This window comes from Micromys minutus (assembly GCF_963924665.1).
Source record: "Micromys minutus genome assembly, chromosome: 22".
NCBI classification, from domain to species: domain Eukaryota; kingdom Metazoa; phylum Chordata; class Mammalia; order Rodentia; family Muridae; genus Micromys; species Micromys minutus.
The window spans coordinates 6,211,580-6,237,479 of NC_137957.1; the positions used below are offsets into that span (position 1 = coordinate 6,211,580).

General features: G+C 46.4%; 2 protein-coding genes across 3 annotated transcripts; both read left to right on the plus strand.

Moving 5' to 3' along the window:
* The first annotated feature begins 1,429 nt into the window (after positions 1-1,429).
* On the plus strand, positions 1,430-18,408 carry RAB5B (RAB5B, member RAS oncogene family). Of its 2 annotated transcripts, none has more exons than XM_080935530.1 (6): positions 1,430-1,531; positions 10,340-10,601; positions 13,319-13,470; positions 13,707-13,829; positions 15,166-15,259; positions 16,041-18,408. In XM_080935530.1, the coding sequence occupies exons 2-6, from the start codon at positions 10,439-10,441 to the stop codon at positions 16,154-16,156; spliced, it is 648 nt and encodes a 215-aa protein (XP_080791656.1). In that variant the 5' UTR covers positions 1,430-1,531; positions 10,340-10,438; the 3' UTR covers positions 16,157-18,408. The 2 variants fall into 2 exon arrangements, with proteins under 2 accessions (XP_080791656.1, XP_080791655.1); XM_080935529.1 differs by having other exon boundaries at positions 1,492-1,688.
* Positions 18,409-21,497: 3,089 nt separating this feature from the next.
* SUOX (sulfite oxidase) lies at positions 21,498-25,465 on the plus strand. Its single transcript, XM_080935262.1, has 4 exons — positions 21,498-21,564; positions 22,763-22,825; positions 23,083-23,260; positions 23,465-25,465. The coding sequence occupies exons 2-4, from the start codon at positions 22,770-22,772 to the stop codon at positions 24,872-24,874; spliced, it is 1,644 nt and encodes a 547-aa protein (XP_080791388.1). The 5' UTR covers positions 21,498-21,564; positions 22,763-22,769; the 3' UTR covers positions 24,875-25,465.
* Positions 25,466-25,900: the final 435 nt, after the last annotated feature.

A 25,900-nucleotide genomic window follows, 5' to 3' on the forward strand; every position in this document is an offset into this window, starting at 1 on the left:
AGGGCAGTATGTGATTTCATGGTGGTTGACCTTGTCTCTGTATATACAGGCCATTGCCCATCCTCTGTGGTGGGGTGTCCCGAAGCTCCCTTCCTGCTTCTCCCTACTCATGCAGGAACACCAACACAGAGCACTGTGTCAGCTTCTCTCTTAGCAACCACTTGACCTGAATGGGCTTCAGGGGGGGTCCATCTCAACATGCCATTTCCCAGTAAACTTTTACCATTTTGTGTAGGATTTTGTTTGGTTGGTTTGGTTTTGAAATTGTGTGTACATGTGAGTCTGAAGTGCCTGCAGAGGCCAGGAGAGGGCGTTGCATCTCCTAGAGTTACAGGCAGCTGTGAGCAGCGGGCAGCCAGCAGCCAGAGGGCCTGTGGAACTGGGAACAGGCCTTGGGTTTTCTGCAGGAACAGTATGCCTCTCTAGGCCCTAGGTTAAATCCTCAGTACCGAAAAAAACCCTCAGTAAAATTGTCTAAATTTTTTTCCCACATTTACAAAAAATATCAATAATGTCAAAATTTAGGAAACTAAAGTTTCTTCAGGCTACCACTTTCTGTTGTCGTGGTTTTACACCATCAAAAATTAGGCAATCCACCCAAAAACTCCTGCTCTCAAATGCTCCACTAAAAAGAGTTTACAAGATAAGGTTCTTTAAATTCCCTGGTTTCGGGTCTTTACTTTCTTAATTTGACAGAGAAAGCAGGATACCAGAGTAATTCAGGCCAAGGAGAGAAGAGAGAAGGTTAATGCTGGCTTATTTATTTATTTATGTTTGGCTATATAGCTTGGAACTTTGTGGACCAGGTTGGCACGGAACTCCTGATTGCTAGGATTAAATATGTGGGCCACCAAGCCCAGTCCCCCCCACCCCTCCTTAAACTGAGATTTTGTTAAACTGAGCAGTCCAGGCTAGTTTCAAACTCACTAGTAGAGGATGACCTAGAACCGCCTACACCTCAATCCACAGTGCTGAGATTAGGATTGCCACACCACACCCGACCAGAAGCCTTCCTAGGGCTTCTTTAGCGCTAGCCTTGCCTGCCTGTCAAATTCGGAAATTTCCCAGTACTGGTTAAAATTTCCTTTTGACCCGCCTTCTTCACTCACCTGATTAGATGTTTACGAGTCAAAAGGCGGGGGAGGGAAGTCACGGGTGTCGAGGTTTTATTGGCTGACACACCTGCCCGTCAGCGCTGCACTGCCCCCTTTCCCAGAAGCTCTCTCTTTAATGGCTACTCACCCCATCAATCTTCAAGGTTTCTCGTTTCGGTATTGGTTTGCGGCCTCGCCAGTCCAGTCTCTCACTTGTACTAGTTGGTGACAGTACCTCAAAGCCCGCCTCTCTCCAGAGGATTGGCGGGTGGATGCCCACATAGCCCACCCACCACGGTAGGCGGGTGATCTTGCGATTGGCTGGAGCCCCCGCCCCGGCGAGAAGGAGGAGGCGAAGGGGGCCGGAGTTTGGTTGAGCTGCAGCTGTTTGTCTGTTCCACACAGGCTTGGGCCCGACGGGGGAGACGGAGCCCCAGGTACCGAGCTGATGGAGCCCACAAGGGCAGAGGCGGAGGTCCCGAGAGGAGCGCAGCCTTGCCTGCGGCAGAGGCGGGTCGGGCCGACGCCAGGGCTCGAGAGCCTCCTGGAGAGGGCAGAAGGGGCTGTCCCGCAGGCCTAGTGGGCGCCGAGGAGGTGATCGGCAGGGCTGGGAGCCGAGCCTCTAGTTGGGAGGCGGCTGGGTTCTGGCTGTGGCCGCTCGGGGGTGCCGGGCGCGGGGACTCGGAGCCGGTGAGGACCAGGGCCGGCCTCGGGGCTCTGAGCTCCGCGGTGAGGAGGGAGGAGCTGGGGTCGGAGGCTAGGCAATGAGGGAGGGGAAGCCAGCCCATTTGGCAGGAGGTGTGGAGGGGGACAGCGCTACGCCCAGCCCCGAGGGTAGCCGAGGCTGGGTCTCTAGAGACGTCCACTGTCGGGGTTCTTTGCCGAATGAGAGGCCTTCTTTTCAGGGAAAGTGACTGTTGAAAGAGGAACTAGGGGTACACTGGTGTTGCCGAGAGGGATTTTGTCTCAGAGAAGTAAATGAAGAATGCATTACTGGTCTAGAAGACCAAAGTAGAAGGAAGTAATAGGCAGGGCCTGGTATCAGTTATGAGAACTTCTGGGATGATGGTGAAGGGAGGCTCTGTATCTTGGAAGTTCCTTTCTCTTTTGTTCCTTTACTGCTTGGGTGTGGTGATTTGAAGTTTTAGGGGTACTTCAGGAGTAGAGAATGGAGACAAAGGTAAAATTATGTTTTCCATGGCTCCTGGTAGCTCCAAGCTCGGCCCCCTACACTTTAGTTTACTCTGGCCTAATACCTGGTCTTGACTGCGCTCCTCTTTCCTTTTTGTTACCGTATTCGTTGTTTTTCCTATTCATGTGCTTTGAGAGAACTAAGAAAATTTGGGAGTGCTTTGCTCAGTCTTTCCCACTTCATAACGCAGTTTGTGGTGACTACTCTTAACTTTTACCTAGAATTGAGGAACTCTGTCATCTGCATGGAAAGGGGCAAACCAAGCCCCAACCATTAAAAAAAAAATGGACCATGTTTATCGAAACTTCTGGGAGACTTGCACTTGAGCATTTCCTAGACAGTTAACGGAGGTCTCCGAGCCAGGAACTGTGAGGTGATATCCCTGAAGGGATTTGGAAAAGAGTTGAGAAGTTACCTACCAGAAGGCTGGCTAGTTAGGTCAAACCCTGAGGTATTTAAAAGACGGATTATAGAAAATGAAGACGTCTTTAAATTTAGTGTGTGTGTGTGTGTGTGTGTGTGTGTGTGTGCACCTGTATACCTGCGTGAGCTACAATGCATGGGTGGAGGTCAGAGGACAACTTGTGGGTGTTCAGTACTCAGGCTTGGCAGCCTAGAAGATGGATTTATTAATATCACACAAATGGGAGTCCTCTACACACACACTCACACACACACACACACACACACACACACACACACACACACACACACACGGAAGGCTTTGCTGACCTGTCACGTTTTCTATAGATTGAACCCTATTGGTACCTTCCTTAGGGTTCTGCCTCCTCCTTCCTTTCTATATCACTGGATTTATTCTTTTTTCTTACTGCATAGTGTATGCATATGTACCACATGCATGTGGGGTCCCTCAGAAAAGGTATTAGAATCCCTGGAACTGGAGTTAAGGACAATTATGAGCTACCATGTGGGTGCTGGAAATCGAACACCAGTCTCTGCAAGAGCACTGAGCTTAACCTGCCTCTCAGCCATCTTGATAACTTGTATTACTGCATTTCTCAATTACCAAAGTAATACATATGTTAAAGTGTTTAAGCTGTACAGAAATATGTAAAATCTGAGAATCCGAGTCCTTCTACACATAGCTTATTTCATTTAGGACAGTTAGAAATATTAAATAAGACTAAACGAGAGAATACTGTGGGGGAAAAATTAGACCATCATTTGCTGAGCACATGAGAAAAACCCAAGCAAGACAGGTTTTCTCGTGTGTCTACACAGATTCTCTTCGGTGATACTGTTATTTATTGTGTTCCTTTTGCAGTTCATCTTGTCTTCATCAGATTCAGAACAAACAGAGCTGTCCTTTGAGCTGTCATTTGCCTTCTTCCATGTACACTTACGCAGCCATGCACCGGGTGGCCTAGAAACTGCCCAAATGCAGGAGCAAAAACGTTGTCATGGGCAAGAAAGAAACATTAAGGGAAATAATTCATTGTTCACTAGGATGAAGAATCAGAAACCCCATCTTTGTTCACATTTTCACAGTACTTGACTCTCATCCTTATCTTAAGGGATAGCAACAATTTCAGAAGAGGGTCTTGTACTTGGTATAGTGACCCAAAAGTTCCCATATTTCTCTGGTTTTGAACTTTTACTTTTTTGACTTTTTGAAGCCCTCTAATATGTTCATTGCACGGTGTCCAGCAAAAACCTCAGTTCAACACCCCCCCCCAGCTTTTCTCACCTAACAGCTAGTCCTGGAGAAAGCTGCTGGGGAGTGTATATGTGTGCTCATCCTCTTTAATTTTTGCCATCTTTTTTTTTTTTTAAAGATTGATTATAAGTACACTGTCATTGTCTTCAGACACACCAGAAGAGGGCATCAGATCTTGTTACAGATGGTTGTGAGCCACCATGTGGTTGCTGGGATTTGAACTCAGGACCTCTGGAAAAACAGTCAGTGCTCTTAACCAGTGAGCCATCTCTCCAGTCCCCTCTTTGCCATCTTTAAATCTGGATCATATCCTGTCTTATTCTGTGTTCTTTGTGAGTTTTCTTTTTGGTTTTGTTTTGTTTTGTTTCTATCTTCTCCTTAAAACCTATTTGCAAGAAAGGATTTGGAAGCTGGGCATGATGGAACCTGCCTTTGATTCCAGCATTCAGGAGGCTGAAGCAGCAGTGTTCAAGGCCAGGCTAAGCTACATAGCAGACACTATCCCAAACACTACTGCCCAAATAATTTTTTTTTTTTAAATCTGGGGTCTAGGATTGCATATGATTAACATTTACTAGATCCTAAGTTCAAAGAGAATGAGAATGGAGGTTGTATCTGGAATTGCTAAAATTTAAGATGTAAATTATTCATAGTGACTTAAATACTGTTTCCCAAATTTACCAAAGGCTGCTGCATATTTAGGGAGCCAAAGAGGAGACTTAGCAATGTACAATGTCATACATAGGCTGGAGTTACAGTAGTGTATTGGGAGAAGAGGGTTTCTTAGTGTCCTTAAAATCATACCCTGTATCTTCTTACTTTGCTTTAGTGCAAGAATTATTCCTTTGTGGTTTGCTTGTCTGTGTGTTAATATATCTGGCTTCTGAGAAGAAGCCGTAGATAGGGTAGGAGAAGCAACGAACACCTTCCTAACCCTGAGACATTTCAGGGAAGGGGGTCAGTGACGCTACTTGCCTAGTATGTGTGAAGACAAATGCAATTGAAGTGTGAAACAGTGGGCTTGAAATGCAATGGCTCTCTGAGAGGAAGGATGCCACAAAACCATATATAATATACTTCCCAAGAAAGTTTCAGGAAAGACTTAGTCATTCACTGAACGGTAACTGATAAAGGAGTCACCCAGGTGAGGAAAGTATTCCTGGCTACGGTGTGACCTTCATTTCTAAACTTCTTTCTCAAGGCCAGGGGTAATGACCTAAAGCTTAAAAAAAAAAAAAAAGGTTGCCAGGTGTGGTGTTGCATGCCTTTAATTCCAGAGCTCAGGAGGCAGTTGGATCTCTGTGAATTCAAGGCAGCTTTGACAACAAAGAGAGTTCCAGGACAGCCCGGGCTGTTACACAGAGAAGCCCTGTCACAGCAAACAAAGAAAACCTGCTTAACATCCCCTAAAACCTCAGAGAGGCTTGTTTTTAGGTACTAGGAGTTGCCTCAGTATTAGAGACAGTGTGATTAGGCCATGTGGGACATACTAACGGGTGACAGGAAGAACAGTTGGCCCATGTGAATTACAACAGTGCCATATGGGTGGGGTCCCTCCATCGAAAGAGAACTGTTCTGAAGTCTGTCTAGAGCTCCCTAAGCTGAACTGAGCTCTATCCAGGGAGGAGTAGATTGGGAAGGATTTCAGGAACACTTGATTAACAACTAATTAACTGAAGGTTTATAATTAAGTTTCTTAAAATCCCACCTTTTGCTCTTGCTCTTGTGTTCTTGCAGCCTTGCTCTCCCACCCCTACCCCTCCTCTTCCCTCCCCCCCCCACGTGCTCATGGCCAGCCTCTACTCCCTACTCCTCTTCTCTCTCTCTCTCTCTCTCTCTCTCTCTCTGCCTCTACCACTCTCTTAACTCTCCCATGACCTGAATAAACTCTATTCTGTACTATAAAAAAAAAATCCCACCTTTTGAGAAGGCTTAGCAGAGAAAATGAATATAACTCAGTGTGTTAAACACATGATAGAAACACCATGTTGCTGGGCTGGGGAAATAGTTCTGCAGGTAAAGAAAGGTATTTGTCACTATGCTAGATGAATGTCCGAGTCCCTGGCTGTCCTGGAACTCACTTTCTAGTCCCATCTCTCTGGCCCTTCAGTCTTGTCTTAATTAGCTTTTTGGGGGAGTCTAGAGCAGTGATAAATTTTACTATAGTAAAAAGATAATTATGTAGTTTCACAGGTGACATTTATACTCAGCCCTTTAAGTTTGGGATTTTCTAGGCAGACAAATTAAGAAAGGTGCTGTAATCTTTCCCAAGTCAATAGCAGGGAGTCAGCACCGCCATGCTGATAAGTGGTGAGAGACTAGGGAGTGTGGAGGAGATGGAGCCCTTAAGCCAGTGACTCACTAGATAATATTGAAGCAGTTAAAGAGCTTAGCTAAGTAGTGCAACTCTCAGTCCCAAAACTCACCAAGACCTACAAATTGCCACAGTTTCCCTTTTGCCACATATCTAGGCAGGGCTTATTTAAGGCCTGCTACAGAGGAGTAATGGTAGTCCTGTCGGACCAGTATGAGAATAGATCCTAGGAAGGCCTGCTTTCCTGACTTTCAGTTAGAAAAGTTTCCAGTTCCAAAGCAAGCACTGAAGCTGGACGGAAACAGAAGACCATTTAGTGCACCCCCAGATTTGTTTTTTTGGTATCCTCACCAGAGTTAAGCATTCCTGATTCTCTGAGAAGTACAGTGGAGGGGCTGGGGAGATAACTCAGTGGGAAACATGCTTTTGAAGACCTGATTTTGATGTCTAAAACTCGTGGGGAGGGGGACCTAGCACACATTTGTAATCCCAGTACTGGAGAGGTGTGGAGATAAACAGATTTATCTCTCACTTCCCATCCTTCCAGTCTAGCAGAAGTGGGAAGCCAGCAACAGACGCTGTCTCAGAAAACGCAATGGACAATGCTGAGCCTCATCTCAGGGTCCTCTAGTCATCATGGGCTTGCACACAAGTCAGTAAGAGCTGGTGTGGGCACCTTTGCTCCCATCATTCAGGAGGCAGAGGCAGGCAGATCTGAGTCTGAAGCCAGCCTGGTCTATAATAGGACTTCCAGGCCAGCCAAGGCTGTGTAGAGAAACCGTGTCTTCAACAACACAGTACTGTAGGCTGGGTGTAGTGGTTTACCTCTAATCCCAGCATCTGAGCAGATAAAACAAGAGGATCACCACCAGTATAAGACTGTCTTGTCTCCATGTGTAAAACATACAGTGGAGGGAGGCCCAGTGGGGTGACGCATGTCTGTAATCCCAGCACGGAAGGCAGAGCAAATGGAGTTTGAGTTGAAGACCAATCTAGGACCACAGCCACAGCCAAAAGAAAAGAAGGAAGGAAGGAAGGAAAAGCAAGCACAGTGATTAAAAAAGGGACGGAAATACTGTTAAGCTGGTTAATGCCTGAGAAGTTAATTTTATGAGCCTCGGTTTTCTCACCTGTAAAGTAGAAATGGAGTATTTTTGACATATGGCTCTTAGCTGACTTTACAAGGCTGACATTTCAGACTGGGCACGATGTAGTGGCCATGTACTGGGAACTCTGTTTACTGACATGAGAGCTCTAGAAGTTTTACATAGATTTGTACTGAATTGTAGCAAGTTATGGGGCAAATGATCCACTTTAAAAAAAAAAAAAAAAGCAGTGATCTGGGTGGTGCCATCGCACCCTGCCTTTTTACATTTGTGGTGATGCTCTTGCTCTGCCTCCGGAGTGTTGTGATTGTAGATAGGCATCACTACACTCAGCTTTGTTTGGAGAGGTTCTCTCTCTCACCACGTTGGCCTTGAACTCTCTGTACGGCCCTGCTCAGCTGCCCGTTAGGAAATTAAATCTTTTGGCCTCGGGTATGAAGGTGGTGATGATGACACCTGCTGCTGTGCTTTGGCTTTGCTTTCTAGCCTCTGAGACCTTGAGAGCCTGTTTGGAGGTTCTCGCAGGCAGCTCGTACCCTTGACTGTCTCTCCTGGAAGGCTGCTTGTTCCTCAGAAGGGACAACCTTTAACTGTGTAGAAGGAAGGTAACACCCAGCTAGCCAGTCACTGCCAAATCAACCCTGGAGGCTACAGCCAGGTCACTGTTACTTTTTTTTTTTTTAAGTGGGTCATTTGCCTATTGTTAACTCTTAGCTTAAAAAAGTCAGCTGGGAACGCTTGTAAAGGCCAGCACTCAGGAGCCTGAGGCCGGGCAGCCTGGGCTACGCTACAGTGCTCTATAATTTTAGTAGCAAGGTTGAGGGCTCTTCTGGCCCCTGGGATGCTCTCTCTATATTAAGTTCTCACCTAAGCATCTGAAAGTTCTTCAGTAGCACTGAAAACTTGTTGCAATGTGTTTTTCAACCCAATTGCCAATTTGTTGCATTTTCCTCTTTAACCCAAATAAACCCATTTAATGAAAACACGACTCAGTAATTAGGAAAACAAACTGCACTCTATTTTGGGCAGATTTACCACTACACTCTCTATTCCCCTCCTAAGAAATCCCTCTCACTTGCCTTGGTTCCTGTTCTGTCCTCCCCTCCTTCTCCTCTGACTCCTCCTCTTCTGTTTCCTCTCCTTGTCTAATCGTGTATTGCCTAATCTACAAAAATTAACTATAGGCCAGCCAGAGACAGCTTCACCTTCTGACTTCAAGGTCAGAATTGCTCTACAGCCCAGTGTGAGGAAGACTGCATAGTTGGTTAAGAAGCAAATTAATTCTGATTTGCAGTAATAGTTTTCAAATTGCTTGTACAATTGTGTATGGTATGTGTCCATATAGATGTACATATTTATACATCTAGAAGCTAAACTAGTTTGGAACTTGCTATGTAGACCAGCCTGGTCTTAAACTCCAGAGAGTTACCTGTATCTGCCTCCTAAATGTTCAGCATCACACCTAGGACAGAAGTGGGAGGGTAGCGAGATGGTATAACAGGTTAAGATACTTGTCCAGGGCCAGGCAACCTGAGTTCAATCCCTGGAATCCATGTAGTAGGAGGAGAGAACAAACTCTGGAAATTTGTCTTCTGACCTCCACACACATAAACTTTAATGATCCTGTAGGCCAGGATTATTAGGACTGTTGGTGTAGAGTGCACAGGGCACAGTCATTTGTCAGTACATCTCACATACTCCTCTCCAACCCTCTGCTAGTCCTTTGTACCCTCCCCTTCATTTCTATGTATCTGTTTTCATATCTTGGCTGCTTTGTAGGAAATAGTAATAATTAGTATATGTAAATGTTAACTATAGCTCAGAAGTAACATACTTGCCTGCCTAGCTTGTGGAAATCTTCAGAACCACCCAGTCAAACAATAAGAGGAGGAGAAAAAAACCAGCAGTTGCATACTGGGGTACCTGTGGTTGGACAGGCCAGCTAACATTTGCTGTGGTTCTGGGAAAACTTTGAAGACCTGGTGGGGATTGAAGGCTCCTTTTTCAGTCTCCATTTCAGCTCCCTTGCTAGTCCCTCTGCTAGAACAGCCTTCACTGTAGATGCAGCTCTTTGTGTGAAGAGGTGATAGGGAGCAGGGTGGGCCTTACGATAATGATGGATCCTCCTGCCTCGGCCTCCTGAATGCTGGGATTGCAGATACACATCACCACACTTGCCCAGAACCAGTTCCTATTTTGTTGTCTACTACCCTCACTGAAGTTCAGCTGTGTAGGATCTTATCAGAAGTGTTGTATAATTAATTACCAGCTCTAAGTTTTAGAAACAGGAAAATGAGATTCTGTTCTTCTACAAAGTGATTGTGCACACCTGTAACCACAGCACTCAGAGGTAGAAGAGGCAGGGAGACCACAGTAATTTCAGGGCTAGCCTGGTCTACATGGTGAGTTCAGGCCAGCCACTACTATGCGATAAGACTTTGGCTTAGAAAACCAAAATAAACTTGGCATACATTACATGTGGACCTGCAGTTCCAGCACTTCAGTGAGAGTGGGTGAAGGCAGATGGATTAGGAATTCAAGTCACTGATCTATATAGGTCCTGTTAAAGAAACCTTATTGAGCTTGGTGGTTCTTGCCTCTAATCCTAGCACTTTGGAGGTTGAGGCAGAAAAATTGTCCCGGATTTAAGGCCAATCTGGACTATATACCACAGTTTTTAGACCATCTTATAAAACAAAACAAACAAAATATGTTTTTTAAAAGATGCAATTTCAGGCTGGAGAGATGGCTCAGTGGTTAAGAGCACTGACTGTTTTTCTAGAGGCCCTGAGTTCAAATCCCAGCAACACATGGTAGCTCACAATCATCTGTAATGGAATCTGATGCCCTCTTCTGGTGTGTCTGAAGACAGCTACAGTGTATATAATAAATAAATCTTTTTAAAATGCATTTTCAAGGGAACTGTCTAATTTTTATCTATTTTTTTTCTTACAGGACTATTGAGGCCTGGAAGTCCCTCCCCTTCCCCTCCCCCCCTTTGCCGCTTTGTGGCATTCCCCTCCCTCTACCTTCTCCTACTTTGATAACCTGGCTATGACTAGCAGAAGTACAGCCAGGCCCAATGGGCAGCCCCAGGCCAGCAAAATATGCCAGTTCAAATTGGTCCTGCTGGGAGAGTCTGCGGTGGGGAAGTCTAGCCTGGTGTTACGTTTTGTTAAAGGACAGTTCCATGAATACCAGGAAAGTACCATTGGAGGTGAGTGCAGCACTTAGTAGGACTTGAAAGGAACATCTGAAACTTAATTTTAAAACTGGCTCTCAGGACACATTTTTTTTATCTCAGAAATGGAAACTGCAGGAAGCTTAGGCATTCAAGGCCATCTTAACAATACAGAGTTTGAGGCCAGCCTGGCCTATGTGAAGCCCTGACACAATTAAAAAACAGAAACAGAATCAGGCTGAGCATACCTTTAATCCCAGCACTCAGGAGTGGGAGGGAGTTGGGGGGGAGGATCTCTGTTTGAGGCCAACCTGGTCTACAAAATGAATTCCAGGACAGCCAGGGCAACAGAGATACCCTGTTTTAGAGCAGAGTGAGGTGGTTCCTTCCTGAACATGGGAACACCCTGGAAGCTAAGGCAGGGGGATGGACTGCTTCAGGTCTGGGCCAGCCCAAGGCTGACCCTCAGAGACTGGAGAGATGACTAAGAAGTTAAAAACACTGGTCTTGAAGAGACCCATACACACAAGTTTGGTTCTGAGCAAGCCTCAGGTGGCTCCAGCTTGGGGGAATCTGACTACCCACACAATACTTGTAATTTTAAAAAATACATATATACATAATTAAAAATAAAAAATTTTTAAATAAAATGTTCAGGCCCATTGACATGGGCTGGTAATGTTAGCTTGTTAGTATTTGAAGGTATGAGGATCTAGGTTCAAAGCTATGTGCTGCAGAGTGAGCTCAGATCAGTCTCCATTACACACCAGATCCTGACTAAACAGCAAAGGACCAGGATGACAACTCAGTGGGTAGGGCACTTGTTTAGTATGCAAAAGGCCTGTGTTCAGTGCACAGCACTGTCCCACCAAAATCTTGGTTTTTTTGGAGCAGTGATTCATAATCAAATGTGTAATCAGACGACTCTCTCGATAACCCCACCCCCACCCTGTGTGCAGCTGCTCTTGAGTAAGTGCTCTCACTTAGTGACCATGCTCAGGTCTGTATTGGGGCTGCTGGAGAGACGGCGCAGTGCTGAAGGGAGCCTGCTGTTCTCTTAGAGGACCTGAATTCCTAGTGTCCACACAAGGTGGGCTGCTCACAACTACCTATAATCCCAGAAGACAAACCAGGGGATCTCAACACCTTTCCTGGCTTCACATGATATAACCACACATAAGCACACAAATCTTAGTAAATCTTTTTTTTTTTTATTTATCATTTTACTGGGAAAAAATGATAAATTGAAGAAAATATGGGTGAAGAAGATGGCTTAGAAATAAAGGTGTGATTTTATTTGATTTGCAAGAAACATGAGAACTTGAGTTTGGTCCCAGACTCCATAGAGAGGTGGAAGGAAAGATGCAGCTGCTCAGAGTTGTTCTCTGACCTCCACATGGGCACCTTGGATGTGTGTTTTTCTAGTGCCTGCCATCAGGCGTAAAATTCTGTGGGGTTGGTTTGTTTGTTTGTTTGAGATGGGGACTCAAGTAGCCTAGACTGGGATAGCAAGAATGGTCTTGTCTTCCCGACCCTCCTCCCTCACCTCCCAAGTGCTAGAAGTACAGGTGTCTTGGGCCCTGAAAGTCTTATTTTTAAAAGTTACTGGTTTTATTACTTATTTAACTTTTTATAATTTGTATTTTTATGTGTTATGACTGTGAGGGTGTTGGATCCCCTGGAACTGGAGTTACAGACTGTTGTGAGCTGCCATGGGGGTGCTGGGATTGAGCCCAGGTTCTGTTGTAACAGTCAGTGCTCTTAACCATCTCTCTGTGCCATCTCTCAAGCCCTTTATTCAACGTTTTAAAGAGATTTATTTGTGTGTGTGTGTGTGTGTGTGAATATTTGCCTGCATGTGTGTATGCATACCATATGTGTGCCTAGTGCTTGCAGAGCACATCAGATCCTCTGGATTTGGAGTGATAGGTGCTTGTGAACTACCATGTGGGTGCTGGCAACAGAACTTGGTCCTCTGTAAGAACCAGTGTTCTTAACCACTGAGCCATCTCCAGAGATCTACTTGCCTCTACCTCCCTAGTGTTGGGATTAAAGACACAAACTACCATCCCTGGCTCCTTGTAATTCTTTTTGTCTGTTTGAATGCTTTTTATGGTTATAGATTTATTATTTTGTATATATGAATAATTTGCCCATTTGTATATTTGTGCGCTGTGTGTGTCTGGTACTTGCTAGGTTAGAAGAGGATATTGGATCCCTTGGAAGATGAATTACATATGAGCTGCCATGTAGGTGCTTGGAATCAAACTCTGCCAAAGCAACAAGTGCACTTGACTGCCAAGCCAACTCTGCTCTCCTACTTCTTGACGTGACTTCTGTCTGATACTTTCTTTATGTGGCCCTGGCTATCCTGGAACTTACAATGTAGACCAGGTTACCCTCAAACTTAAGAGATCCACCTACCTCTGCCTCCTAGTGCTGGGATTAAAGGAGTGTGCCTTCACCACACAGCTCTGAGACTCTTAATTAAGTTAAAAAATGAACAAATAAATCCAAGGGTTCATTTGGGCCAGCCTGGCTTTAAACTTGCAAAGTAGCCAAGTATGACCTTGGACTCCTGAGCCTCCTGCCTGTATTGAGAGGCCGTTCCAATGTTAACATGAAGAAAGAACAGTAAACCTGTAGCTGATGGGCCTTGGTAGCTGGTCTGTGGATGTGCAGAGGTAATGTGGGGGGAGTGAGATCTTCCTATCCGTCGTCCCACTACAACTTGTTCATTTTCTCATTCATAGCGGCCTTCCTCACCCAGTCCGTGTGTCTAGATGACACAACAGTCAAGTTTGAGATCTGGGACACTGCTGGGCAGGAGCGATACCACAGTTTAGCCCCCATGTACTACAGGGGTGCCCAGGCTGCCATCGTGGTCTATGATATTACTAATCAGGTAAGTGGGCTACGAAATCTGTTCATCGAGCTTCATAGAAATTAAATTAGTTGGGGAGAGGAAACAGGTTCTTAAATAGTACCAACCATGCCTTCAAACACTAAGCCAGAGGACGCTGATTGTCATAGACCTATGAGTTCAGGGAAAGGCACAGGAGAAAGAGAGTTGTCAGCCTGAGAAGGTGGTGATTGTGGATTAGCACTCATTCTGGTCCATTCTCTTTCATGTTTTCCCAGGAAACGTTTGCCCGTGCAAAGACATGGGTAAAGGAACTACAGCGGCAAGCCAGCCCTAGCATTGTCATCGCCTTGGCAGGGAACAAGGCTGACCTGGCCAACAAGCGCATGGTGGAGTATGAAGTAAGATGGCCTACAGAATCCCTCCCTAGCATGCTCACTCTGTATGTATGTGGGACCTTAGTCTCCTGAAAGTTTTATGTGAGGCTTTCATTGTCTCATTCCCTGGTTGTACACCAGATTAAATCTAGCAACAGTGTGGCCAAATGGCAACAAACGGATTCTAGAGGAGGAAAGTTCCACATCAGAGGGTTGTAGGGTACCAGGGTGAAACAGGAAGCAGGAAATAGCTAATTCTGAGGTAAGGAAGTATTGACATGCCATAACCCACAGACTCACATCAGTTTACCCTGCTTCACAAATTAAGATTCCTTGCCTGGGGAAGTGGTTCCAGTTGTAAAGTATTGTATGGCAAGTCTGAAGACTTAGGGATTCCCAGCACTCACATTAAAAAGGCATGGTGGGTTGCCCCTCCCTGCAGTCTCGGTGCTGGGGGTGTGGAGACAGGACTATCTCTGGGGCTTACTGGCTAGCCACTCTAGCTAAAACAGGGAATTTCAAGTTCAGTGAGAGATGTTGTCTTAAAAGGCAATAAGGTGGGAGCTAGTAAGATATCTACAGGTCAAGGTGCAAGCCTGGAGGAATCTACATAAAAATGGAAGGAGAGAACCAGCCTCATCATTAACTCTGACCTCCATCAGCATACCATGGCATTCAGGCCTGTATGTATAAGCATGCACACACATACACATGTGTACACATGTACAATTGTCTGTGCCCTGGACTGCTCCCTGCCTGACCCTACTTGCCCTTGGGGGTTGGAGGTGACGTGGTACAGAATCAATGGCACAGACTCATACTCTGGGAGCAGGTGAGAAATGGGACAGCAAGCTCCTTTAATACCCTTCACCCACACCCCATTGGTCCAAAAAAGCATCTCTTCTAAACAGCAGTTCTCCATTGGCTGGCATTGTCTGCACCAGCAACCAATCCTTGGTGTCTCGGGCAGTCCTCAGTTAAGTTCACCTTCAGGAGAGGCCAATGTTTATACAGAGGTGGCTGCGCCATTCCTCCTACATACAATAAATTGAAAAGAAAAAAAATGAGATAAACTGCAATTAAGGAAGATACCCAAAGTCAACCTCTGGCCTATACATGTGTGCATATCTGAGTATATGTACACACACAGATTCTTAACATCAGTGTTGAGTTTAGTGGACATGGGTTAATGTTGAGGGGAGTCATTACTATATATGGGTCCAGGGCCATAATATATATTTTATATACCAGGGTCCTTGTATAAAAGGGCATTAAGAGGAGAGAGCATAAAATATTCCTTCACTCTACTCTAGAGTACTACATGGGAATATAAAAGCAGTGCTACTTTCATCCCTTTTAGGAGGCTCAGGCATATGCAGATGACAACAGCTTATTATTTATGGAGACTTCGGCTAAGACTGCTATGAACGTGAATGATCTCTTCCTGGCAATAGGTAAGCCTTCTGTCTCCTTGTAGGTAAAGCTGTCATTAACCCAAACCAAGGATGGGTGGTTTTAGAAGTGACTGTAGGTGTGACTGGAGATGTAGTACAGTTGTAGAATATCGCATAGGAGATGAAAGGCCCAGCACTGCCAAGAAGCAAAACAAGAACAACTTAAGCCTAAAGTTAGGCTTGGCACTACATGCTTACTCAGCACTTGGGGGGCCAAAACAGGATTGCTACAAATCTGAAACTAACTGCACTAAGTAAGAAGTCTAGGCCAGTGGTTCTCAACCTTCCTAATGTTGTGACCCTTTAATACATTTCCTCATGTTGTAATGGCCCCAAACCTTTGTTGCAACTTGGGCAGCAGAGGCCAATGGCTGTCTTATGAGTTCAAGGCCAGCCTGGTCAATATAATGAATTCCTGGATAAATAGACCCTGTCTCAGGAAAAAATGAAAGAAAACCAAAAAATTGAGTGGAGTAGTGGTGTACACTTGCAATCCTACCATTCAGGAGGCTTAGAACAAAGGAACAGGAGTTTGAAGCTAATCTGAACTACAGAGAGAAACCAAAGTCAGGGGCTTGACAGTGGCTTTAGTCCCTAGAATCATCAGAAGAAAAAAAAAATCTTCATCCTTTGGTGGCAGCTTTAGCTCCCTGTGTTGAGTGAGGTGAGCTCTTCACATCATGATTTTAATCTCTCTTATTCCCTCTCAATAGTCTTCTTGTTTGAGGTGGGAAGTATATATGAGTAAAATCTGCCATGCTTTGTTCTGTTTTATTTTTAGCAAAGAAGTTGCCAAAGAGTGAACCCCAGAATCTGGGGGGTGCAGCAGGCCGAAGTCGGGGCGTGGATCTTCATGAGCAGTCCCAGCAGAACAAGAGCCAGTGTTGTAGCAACTGAGGGGGTGGCTAGCAGCAACTATGTATGGAGTTAGCACGAGAGCTAAGAAATAACCTCCATCCCCACCCCTCAGCACACAGCCCCTATGGTAACAGCACACTGGGCCCTGGCTCCCACGGGCTGCCTCCTGACAGCTCCGTCATGGCACTTTTTAATGCTTCAGCAACCAACACCAGGCAGCTGTTGCCACTACTATGCCCTACTTTGGGGTTTGGGGTCAAATCTCCCCAGGACCTTCCTTCCAAAACAAACTTTCTTCACTTCGTGTTCTAGGTGCAAGACAGTGACCTCCTCATTGTCCCGTCCTTGTCCCTCCCCTCATCCCCTCTGTTTTCCCCAGTGTTTCAGAGAGGACTTTTGTCTCCTGTCACCCTCTCCCACCACTCAGCACTCCCTCTTCTAGATCCTGTTTCCTCCTCTTCACAAGGTGATGAAGGTACTGAGAAGAGAGGAGTATACTTTTAGTTACATTAAAGACCTTGCTGGGAGAGTAAAGCTCAGAGCAGGAGGGAGTAAGGAAACATTTCCTTTTCATTTTATTTATCTGGTAAGAGTTTCTTGTCTATGAGACACTGCGGCACCAATCAGTTGGACTTGTGGAGGGTGTTCCTAGGTAGGAGTGAGAACAGGGAGGCAAGCTCGCAGCACTGAATGGGAGTTTATTGGGTGACAGGACAAAGGTGGAGGTGAGGAGCAGTGTCGTCTGTGGCTCTGGAACTCGTCCCAAGGCTGTTCTCCCCCTGCCCCCATCCAGTAACCCCACTCGAGTGTGGGGACTGGACCTCAGAGTGCTCCAAAGAATCTTCACTGGTTGCCTGCACCTTTAGCTCTGCTGTGATCTAATTGGAGGAGGTTCTGATACCGTCCTCTGAGGCCTATGTATACATAGGCATTTCCCCTACTCTGGCCTTGAGATGGCCTTAGCCCCAGACACCATGCCCCTGCCGTTTGCACTTTAATTGAAGGTAGTTCAGTCAAGATACATGTTTTTGGGGGGTTTTGATTGATTTACCTATCTTTCAACCTTTTTAATTAAATGGAATCTACAGTGAATGAGGTTTGGAGAGACCCTATAGAAGACAGTAGCAGTGGCAGCCACTCGCACCCAGTCTCCACTGCTAGCTTCCTCTGACTGATTCATACCTCTATTCTTGGGTATAGGTTTGTCCGAGCAACTGGGGAATGGCCTCACAATAGCATGGGCCATGGTAGTGGATCAAAGAAAGGTCAGGCAAAAGGAGTGTTCTTGTTTCCCAGGGTTCACATTCAATTTGCTATGTCTTACCATGTCTTTTCTACTTCCCTGTAAATACGTATAAGTCTTTATTCTCTGTACAGTCTTGTCTGCCTCCTGGTTCCCATTAGCCCTCTTCTCCCCTTCATTAATATCTTGGGTTTAATTTCTCCTTCATCCCCCCCCCAACTTACTCTTAATCCATGTACCACTAGGGGCTCCTACCACGGAGACCACTTGTCCGATGGCAGGCAACCAGAAATGAGGGTGCCTCACAACTGCCTTGTGTCATCAGGTCTCTGGCCTCTCTACGTACCACATTAGACGTTTGAGGGTGTCTATGGGAGCAAGAGGGAACTTGATATTTTAGCCAGAGTTTGGGGGAAATTTGCAGAAGAAGGGAAAGACCTTTGGCTTAAAGACTGATTTGTATTCCAGCTGAGGAATCTATGAAGCCAAGATTCTGAAGGACCCAACTTAGGTTCTTCCACTTAGGACTCACCTTTTCCAGGGGCAGCCTTAGTTCTCATGGCCCTGAAACACTTTTACTTTCCTAGAACCTGTTCATCTACAAAACACCCAGGCACATCCTTTTTGAAGTGGAGACTGAGTGAAGCTCTCCAAGTCTCTTAGAAACTTAATCCTTCTCTGCAAAAGTGAAGATGTTTTATTGCCTTGGGGCTGGGAAACCATTTCCCTAGGCTTTCCCCTTCCTCCCTTCCTCTCTTCGGAACAGTGTTGGCCTTAGTTCCTGGGCCTATCTGCTGCCTCCCCTCTCCTCCTGCCAGCTCTTCTGCCTTCGTTTGAGCGCTGTTGAGTGAGGGGCTCTGTTCTCTCCCCACCCTTCCCATCACCTTTTTCTTTTGATCAGTTTTTAGGGTGAGGGCTCATCTTTTTTGCCTTTACATTTCTTTTCCTAAGAAAGTGTTTGCCTTTCTTTCACTCTCCTAACATAACAATCGTGGTAACAGAATGCAACTGCTGATTTATCGATGTATTTAATGTAAGTAAAAATGGAAAAAAGAAAGTGCACTGGACTGTTGTTTTGTTTTTACTGTTTGTCTACTTGAAACTAAAGAAAGGGCCCAGAGAAATACATGACACCTCAAGCACCCTTCCCCTCCATTTTGGCACCTCTAAACAACTGAAGAACCAGTCTGGAAAATAACCCTATTTTATTTGTGTGTGTGTGTGTGTGTGTGTGTGTGTGTGTAAGGGATTGGGAGCTGCTTTCTTCTCAGTGCTTAAGTCACGTAGATGAAGGGTGCTTGCCTGTGTGCATGGGTATTGAGCCTTGGAGAAATGGCTCGGGGATTAAAAGCACTTGCTGTTCTTGCAGAGAACCCAAGTTCAGTTCCAAACACCCACAGAGCAGCTCACAACTGTGTAACTCCAATTCCAGCGAATTCTATAGCCCTCGCCTAGCCTCTGAGAGCACCAGGCACACAAATGGTGTACACACATACGTGCATGCAGGAATACGCTGATACAAGTAAAAGTCAACAAATCTTTAAGAAAAAAATATATTGTAGGGACTGGAGAGATGACTCAGTGGTTAAGAGCACTGACTGCTCTTCCAGAGGTCCTGAGTTCAAACCCCCCAGCAACCACATGGTGGCTCACAACCATCTGTAATGGGATCTGATGCCCTCTTCTGGTGTGTCTGAAGACAGTGACAGTGTTCTTACATAATAAATAAATCTTTAAAAAAAAAACAAAACAGATGATTTACCAAATGTGACTGTTATATTTTTCCCGGTGTTGGTGTAGTCTGGATCTCTTGAACCACAGTTGAAATGAGACAGGAATGGCATATCTGAACTTTTGGAAACAATAGGCGGTATTTTTGCATTTTTCTAGGACTCGTTTTGTATATAAGTTTCTAAATTGGAGCCATAACCTTAAGATTCAAAAGTAAAATGATATTGGGAGATGGCTCGGTGGTTTAGAACACTTGTGCTTGTAGAGGTCTGGGTTCAGTCAGTAACTAGCACCTACATGGCAGCTCACGGTCATTCATAACCCCAGGTCCAGGGTAGCTGATGTCTTCTGGCCTTCATAGGTACCAGGTACACACATGGCACAAATACATGGCCCATACATACAGAAGAAATCTTTTTAAAAAATATTTATTTTAGCAATCAGTGCTCTTAACCACTGAACCATCTCTTCAGCCCCAAAATAAATCTTAAAAAGGAAAAACAGCTGGATATGGTGACACTTGCCAGCTAAATAGTAGTTTAGCAAGACCACATTTCCAAAAAAGAAAGTTTACTGAATTAACTTTGACCAAGTAGCTTCTACCCCAACAAAAAACATTTCTGCCTAGATGTGTTATTGCTGCTTGAAGCCCTCCCATCTGCCATAGTCTAAAAGGCTGGAACACAGAAAATGAAAACGTAGGAGGCTAGGTGTAGGTACAAGAGTTCTGAGTGAGAAAGGATGTTCAGTGGGCCGGTGTCAGGCAGCCCTTAATTCCCAGGCCAGTCCGAATCCTCAGCTGTGCACCTTTGTCAGGTTAGCACAGCTTCAGTCCCTCCAGCTGTGCAGTGAAGAGAACTCGAAGGTCGAGTCAGGTGTATGGCACACACCTAGCATTCCCAGCACCTGAAAGGTGAGGTCCATCTGAGCTACAGGAGGTGCTAACTCCACAAAGTGGCATCGGTGCTTTAGTAGTTGGAGGGAGGAACCATTCAAGTACTTGTATTTGACAGGGTCTTTGTATAGTCATGCCGGCCAGCCGCAGTCTATGTGCTGGAATCATCCTCTCTGCAACACCAGCTGAAACTTTGTTTTCAACAACGGGTCCTGGGGATGGCCTTTAAATTAATCCCAGCACTCTTAGATGCAGAAACAGGCAGATCTCTGAGTTTGAGGCCAGCCTAGTCTACAGAGCAAGCTCCAAGATAGTCAAGTCAGAGCTACACAGAAACCCTGCCTCAAAAAACAAAAACAGCCAACTGTTAAGATGATATATGCAAAGGCTGGAAATCTTTGCATTTCCAAAAACTTTAGAGCCAATATCGCCTTTTTCCTATCACGTCCCCTCTTCTGAGTACACTTTCCTGTTCTGCTCAGGATTTCTAGCCCCTTTCCTCAAAAAAAAAAAAAAAAAAAAAAAAAGTATGGCTGGAGTACTAAAGGGGAAAAGATGATCTTCCAGTTTGCAGGACTGTGGCTCAACCCTCTGGTCTCTAGAGGGCAGTCTAAGAACGCTTGCTCCCGGAGCATGGGATGTCAAATTTTCAATCTCTAATAAATGGTAAAGAGTAATAGCAAATCTTTCCATTAGTGTCCTTTACTTTTTATATACAAGACTATGATGTTTATACTTTTGTTAAACTGACGTTTTTCTTGTTAAAGTAGGTGCTTTAAAAAATCTATTACGCAAAAAATTTTTAATGTTTTTTAAGGACTGTATGTGGTGGTGCATGTTTTTAAACGCGGCATTCGAGGCAGAGGCAGGCAGATCTGTGAGTTCCTGACCAGGATGGTCTACAAAACTAGATTCAGACCAGCCGGAGCTACATAGTGGGACCTTGTCTCAAATAAAACATGGTTTCCGTGTTGCTGTTTTTACACTTCAGAAATTCACTCCGGGAATCTTTGAGCCACTATTTTGGGCATCATTTCTGCCGTTATTCCCGGCCTTGCTTTTCCCTAAAGCACAAGCGGGACTCAATGCTACAACACTAAACGGCCGAGGCGCGGGACCTATCCGCAGGACCCTGAGACTTCCCCGGGAATTTGGTCGCCATCCTTGTGGCCACTTTTGGAGCCATCGTCACCTTCCGCTGTCTAGGTGCAGAGCATCAGTGGGGCCTCACGATTACCTACGGAGCTGCGGTTGACTCCGGTCACCAGTGTGTGCCCCTGGTCCCTGGGAGGCAGAGGCCTGCACCATCCAGACCCGGTGACGCCCCGCCTCCCTCTACCCCCCCCCCCTCCGGTTCGCATCTGGCGACCCGGAGACCTGGGGACCGATGCCAGTGCTCGTCAGGAGCAGCTGCGAAGCTGGGGCCAATGGCTGCGGCGCGGGCGAGGGGCGTGAGGACGTCTGCACAAACGGTATACGTCACGGCAGAGCCCCGCCCCGCCCGCCCCGCCCCTCAGCACCGGCGCTCTAGCCCTGCACCGGGCGGGTGAAATTGTTCCGCTGCCGACATCCAGCCGGGTAAGGGGACTGCGACCGGGAGGGAAAAAGGGGAGGGCAACGGTGGGACTGAGGCGGCCAGTGCCGCCAAATCTTAAGTAAACTTGGAGCAAACTCCAAATCTTAGGAGTAGCAAAAGAACCACTATCTCCATTTATGATGTCTGTGTGCTCCTGGGGTCGCAGGCTGCTGTTCTATCCCAATTCTGGACAGACACACCCTCCTACCTGAAGTGTCCGGGAGAGTAAGGAGTAGCATTTCGGTATTTAGTAGACCACCCCTTCCAAACCTGGGACGGGGTTGGTAAGAGCGGGTTGCTGAAATTAAGGGTAGATGGCAGGAAGAGTAAGGATCCTGTGGCCCAGGCATAAAGAGGAGAAGAATTCGCTGTTTCCTTCTTCCTTCCTTCACCACCTCCAAGAGTCCCTCCCCTAGCATCTCAGCAACCAGCAGCTTCATGCTCCTCTCCACTTTAACCCTCCTGGGTCAGAGAGGCGCTAGGTTGTGAGGAAGGCCTTGCAAGCAGGACAGAGAGCAAAAAGATTAACTTCCTTCTTAGCCCATCCCCTGACACCCTGGCCATTGACTCTGCTCACTTTGCTGAGATCACTAGACTACCATAGACTATGAAGTCAGGGTGGAGACTCTGAGTTGGGGTTCAGTTCTCAGATGGGGTATTTATTTTAGAAGGGTGGAGGGAGAAAAGAGGAAAGACCTGGGTGAGTGTTATTACTTGTTTACTCTTCCTATCAGTTCCTCTGCCTAGAGATGAGGATACCAGTTCATGAGGCCTGCTGTGTTGCCATGGGAGCTGGTCAATGACAAGGTCTGGTTTTGCAGTGTGCTCCCAGGATTCTGGCTCCTTCCTCCCATTAGGCTGCTGCTACCTCTAGTCTGTCTTCATCAGTCTCAATTTAGAAATGATTATAAAGTAGGGGCCAGGGATATGGCTCAGTGGTAGAGTTATAACATTCTCAAGACCTTTAGCTCAATACACAGCATCATTAAAAACAAAACTGGTAAATCTCTACTCTGTCCTTTAGTTCCTCAGCCTGGGCATCGTTCTTTCTAGAAGCCTCTGTACCTTTCCACTCCTACTCCACCCCCATTCATTTCTGCACAGTGTGTCTCTGAAGTGTTCCCGTCGTACGCTTTGCATTCTCAGGTCTCCCAAACACAGGGTTTTCTTGGTTTGGAACCTAGAGTCTTCTCGTTCTAGGTCTGCCATGATGCTGCTGCGGCTACACAGATCCGTGGTTGTGGGGCTTCCACAGGCCATCAGGTAGGGTATCCCAAGCCCACATTTATCTCCTGGCCTATCTCCTGATTATCTTATCTGTTAGATATTTATCTTATCTGGCATACAATATAGTTCAGTGATGGAGGAAAGAGAAAGTCATTCTGCACTGGTCCTACCCATCCGGAAGAAACCAAATTCCAACTAGAAACCAGTGACTAATGAGGGAGCGGTGACTGACCATACAACCTCACTGGCACTTTCAAGGGACTTTCTGTGCTACTAATGCCTCTGTCTTCCAGAGCCAAGTCAACCCCCATGAGGCTCTGCGTTCAAGCATGCTCCACAAATGATTTACTCAAGCCCCAGCAGCCCAACCCCGACTTTTCTTTTGATAACTCAAGGACTCGGGGATGGAGAGTCATGGGGACCCTGCTAGGCCTTGGTGTGGTGCTGGCCTATCACGAGCATCGGTGTAAGGTGAGTGGGCAAAGAGCTTCCATGTCAGAGCAAGGGGATCTTTATTTTATACGTTCTTGCCTACGATGGCTCTGTCTTCATGCACTGCAGAAATTCTGCCCAAACCTTAATTCCCCAGTCTGACTGTGGATGGATTGGAGTGAACCTAAAATGATTTAATAATTTAATATTGTTCCTTTTGCTTTCTCCCTCCCCAACCCACAGGCTTCTCAGGAGTCATCACGCATGTTCTCTAAAGAGGAAGTGCGTTCTCACAACAGCCCTAAAACTGGAGTCTGGGTAACTCTAGGCTCTGAGGTCTTCGATGTCACAAAATTTGTAGAACTGCATCCAGGAGGACCATCAAAACTGATGTTAGCAGCTGGAGGCCCCCTAGAACCCTTTTGGGCCCTCTATGCTGTTCACAACCAGCCCCATGTACGTGAGTTACTGGCCGAGTATAAGATTGGGGAACTAAACCCCGAAGATAGCATGTCCCCCTCCTTGGAGGCCTCTGACCCTTATGCTGATGACCCTATGCGTCACCCAGCCCTGAGGATTAACAGCCAGCGCCCCTTTAATGCAGAGCCTCCTCCTGAACTGCTAACAGAAAGCTACATCACACCAAACCCTATTTTCTTCACCCGGAACCATCTGCCAGTACCTAACCTGGACCCAGACACCTATCGCTTGCAAGTAGTAGGGGCGCCTGGAGGTCAGTCACTGTCTCTGTCCTTGAATGATTTGCAAAAGTTTCCCAAGCATGAGGTCACTGTCACCCTGCAGTGTGCCGGTAACCGGCGCTCTGAAATGAGCAAGGTCAAGGAAGTGAAAGGTCTGGAGTGGAGAACGGGGGCCATCAGTACAGCACGCTGGGCTGGGGCACGGCTCTGCGATGTGTTAGCCCAGGCTGGTCACCGGCCCTGTGAAACTGAGGCCCATGTCTGTTTTGAAGGACTGGATTCAGACCCCACTGGCACTGCCTACGGAGCATCTATTCCCCTGGCTCGGGCCATGGATCGCGAAGCAGAGGTCCTCTTGGCTTATGAAATGAATGGTCAGCCTCTGCCTCGTGACCATGGCTTCCCTGTAAGGGTGGTGGTTCCTGGTGTGGTAGGTGCCCGCCATGTGAAATGGCTGGGCAGGGTGAGTGTTGAGTCCGAGGAAAGTTATAGTCACTGGCAGAGGCGGGATTACAAAGGCTTTTCTCCATCTGTGGACTGGGACACCGTAGATTTTGATCTAGCCCCATCAATTCAGGAGCTACCTATCCAGTCAGCTATCACACAGCCTCAAGATGGGGCTGTTGTAGAGTCAGGAGAGGTGACTATCAAGGGCTATGCATGGAGCGGAGGTGGTAGGGCTGTGGTTCGAGTGGATGTGTCTGTGGATGGTGGACTAACCTGGCAGGAAGCTGAGCTAGAGGGAGAGGAACAGTGTCCCAGGAAGGCCTGGGCTTGGCGGATATGGCAGTTGAAAGTTCATGTGCCTGCTGGGCAAAAGGAATTGAACATCATTTGTAAAGCCGTAGATGACAGCTACAATGTACAGCCAGACACTGTAGCCCCGATATGGAACCTTCGAGGCGTACTTAGCAATGCCTGGCACCGTGTCCACGTTCAGGTGGTCCCATGAAAGCACGGAGCAGCACCATTTGTACCCAAAGAACCACCTAAGCCTCTTGACCAATGAAGCCTTAATCCTCACTGCCACAGATAAACATTTCCTTCCCCTGCTTGGTTCATAACTTTGTACTCACTGTGTCTTCTTAAGCTGTACCTAAGCACATGGATCTCTTCTGGCCCCTGACCCTGTGCTTGGAGAGAGGCCGAGGGTGAGGCAGCACCTCTGAAGACATTGCTTTCTTATTCTAACCTCTGCTTCGGATGCCTCCCATCCAGGCCTTATTTTGCATTGCTTAGATTCTGCTAAGATTCTTCAAATATGTGTGTGGAATGTGTAAAAACTGTAATTTTTTTCTTTTCATCATCATCTTGTTCTTTTTTTTTTTTTTTTCTTTCGAGACAGGGTTTCTCTGTACAGCCCTGGCTGTTCTGGAACTCACTTTGTAGACCAGGCTGGCCTCAAACTCAGAGATTTGCCTGCCTCTGCCTCCAGAACGTTGGGGTTAAAGGCGTGTGCCACCACTGCCCAGCTTTTCAGTTGCCTCTGGGATGCAAGGGGATTTCTCTCTTGGGGTGCTACTTTTAAAACTATTCCAATAAAGTGTCTGTTTAAAATTATGACTGGAACCTCTTGGGCTGGGACAGTGAACATGTTGCATGAGGGAGGTAACGACTGATCTGGAGATACCTACAAAGAGAGAAGTGAAATTTAAATTAAAAAAAAAAGTTTGTTGCCCTCAAACCATTTCCCCAATTCCTGCTCTCTAGGCAGGGTCGACAAGGAATGCAAAAAGGGATGAAATCAGTGTTTTAGGGAGGGCAGGGGCAAACCGTGGCACCAGGGGCAGACTTGCGGGGCGACCAGTGCGCACCTAGTTTGCAAATTAGATGCAGATGAAGGATAGATTTGACTTAACCTCTGCAAGACAAGGCCTTTTGGACTTAAATCTTTCGGCGCTCGGCTATTCTCCCCTAGCTCCTCTCCCTTTTTTTTCCCTCAGCAGTCTCCCCGGCTTGGGGGCGCTCGGTGTTTGGC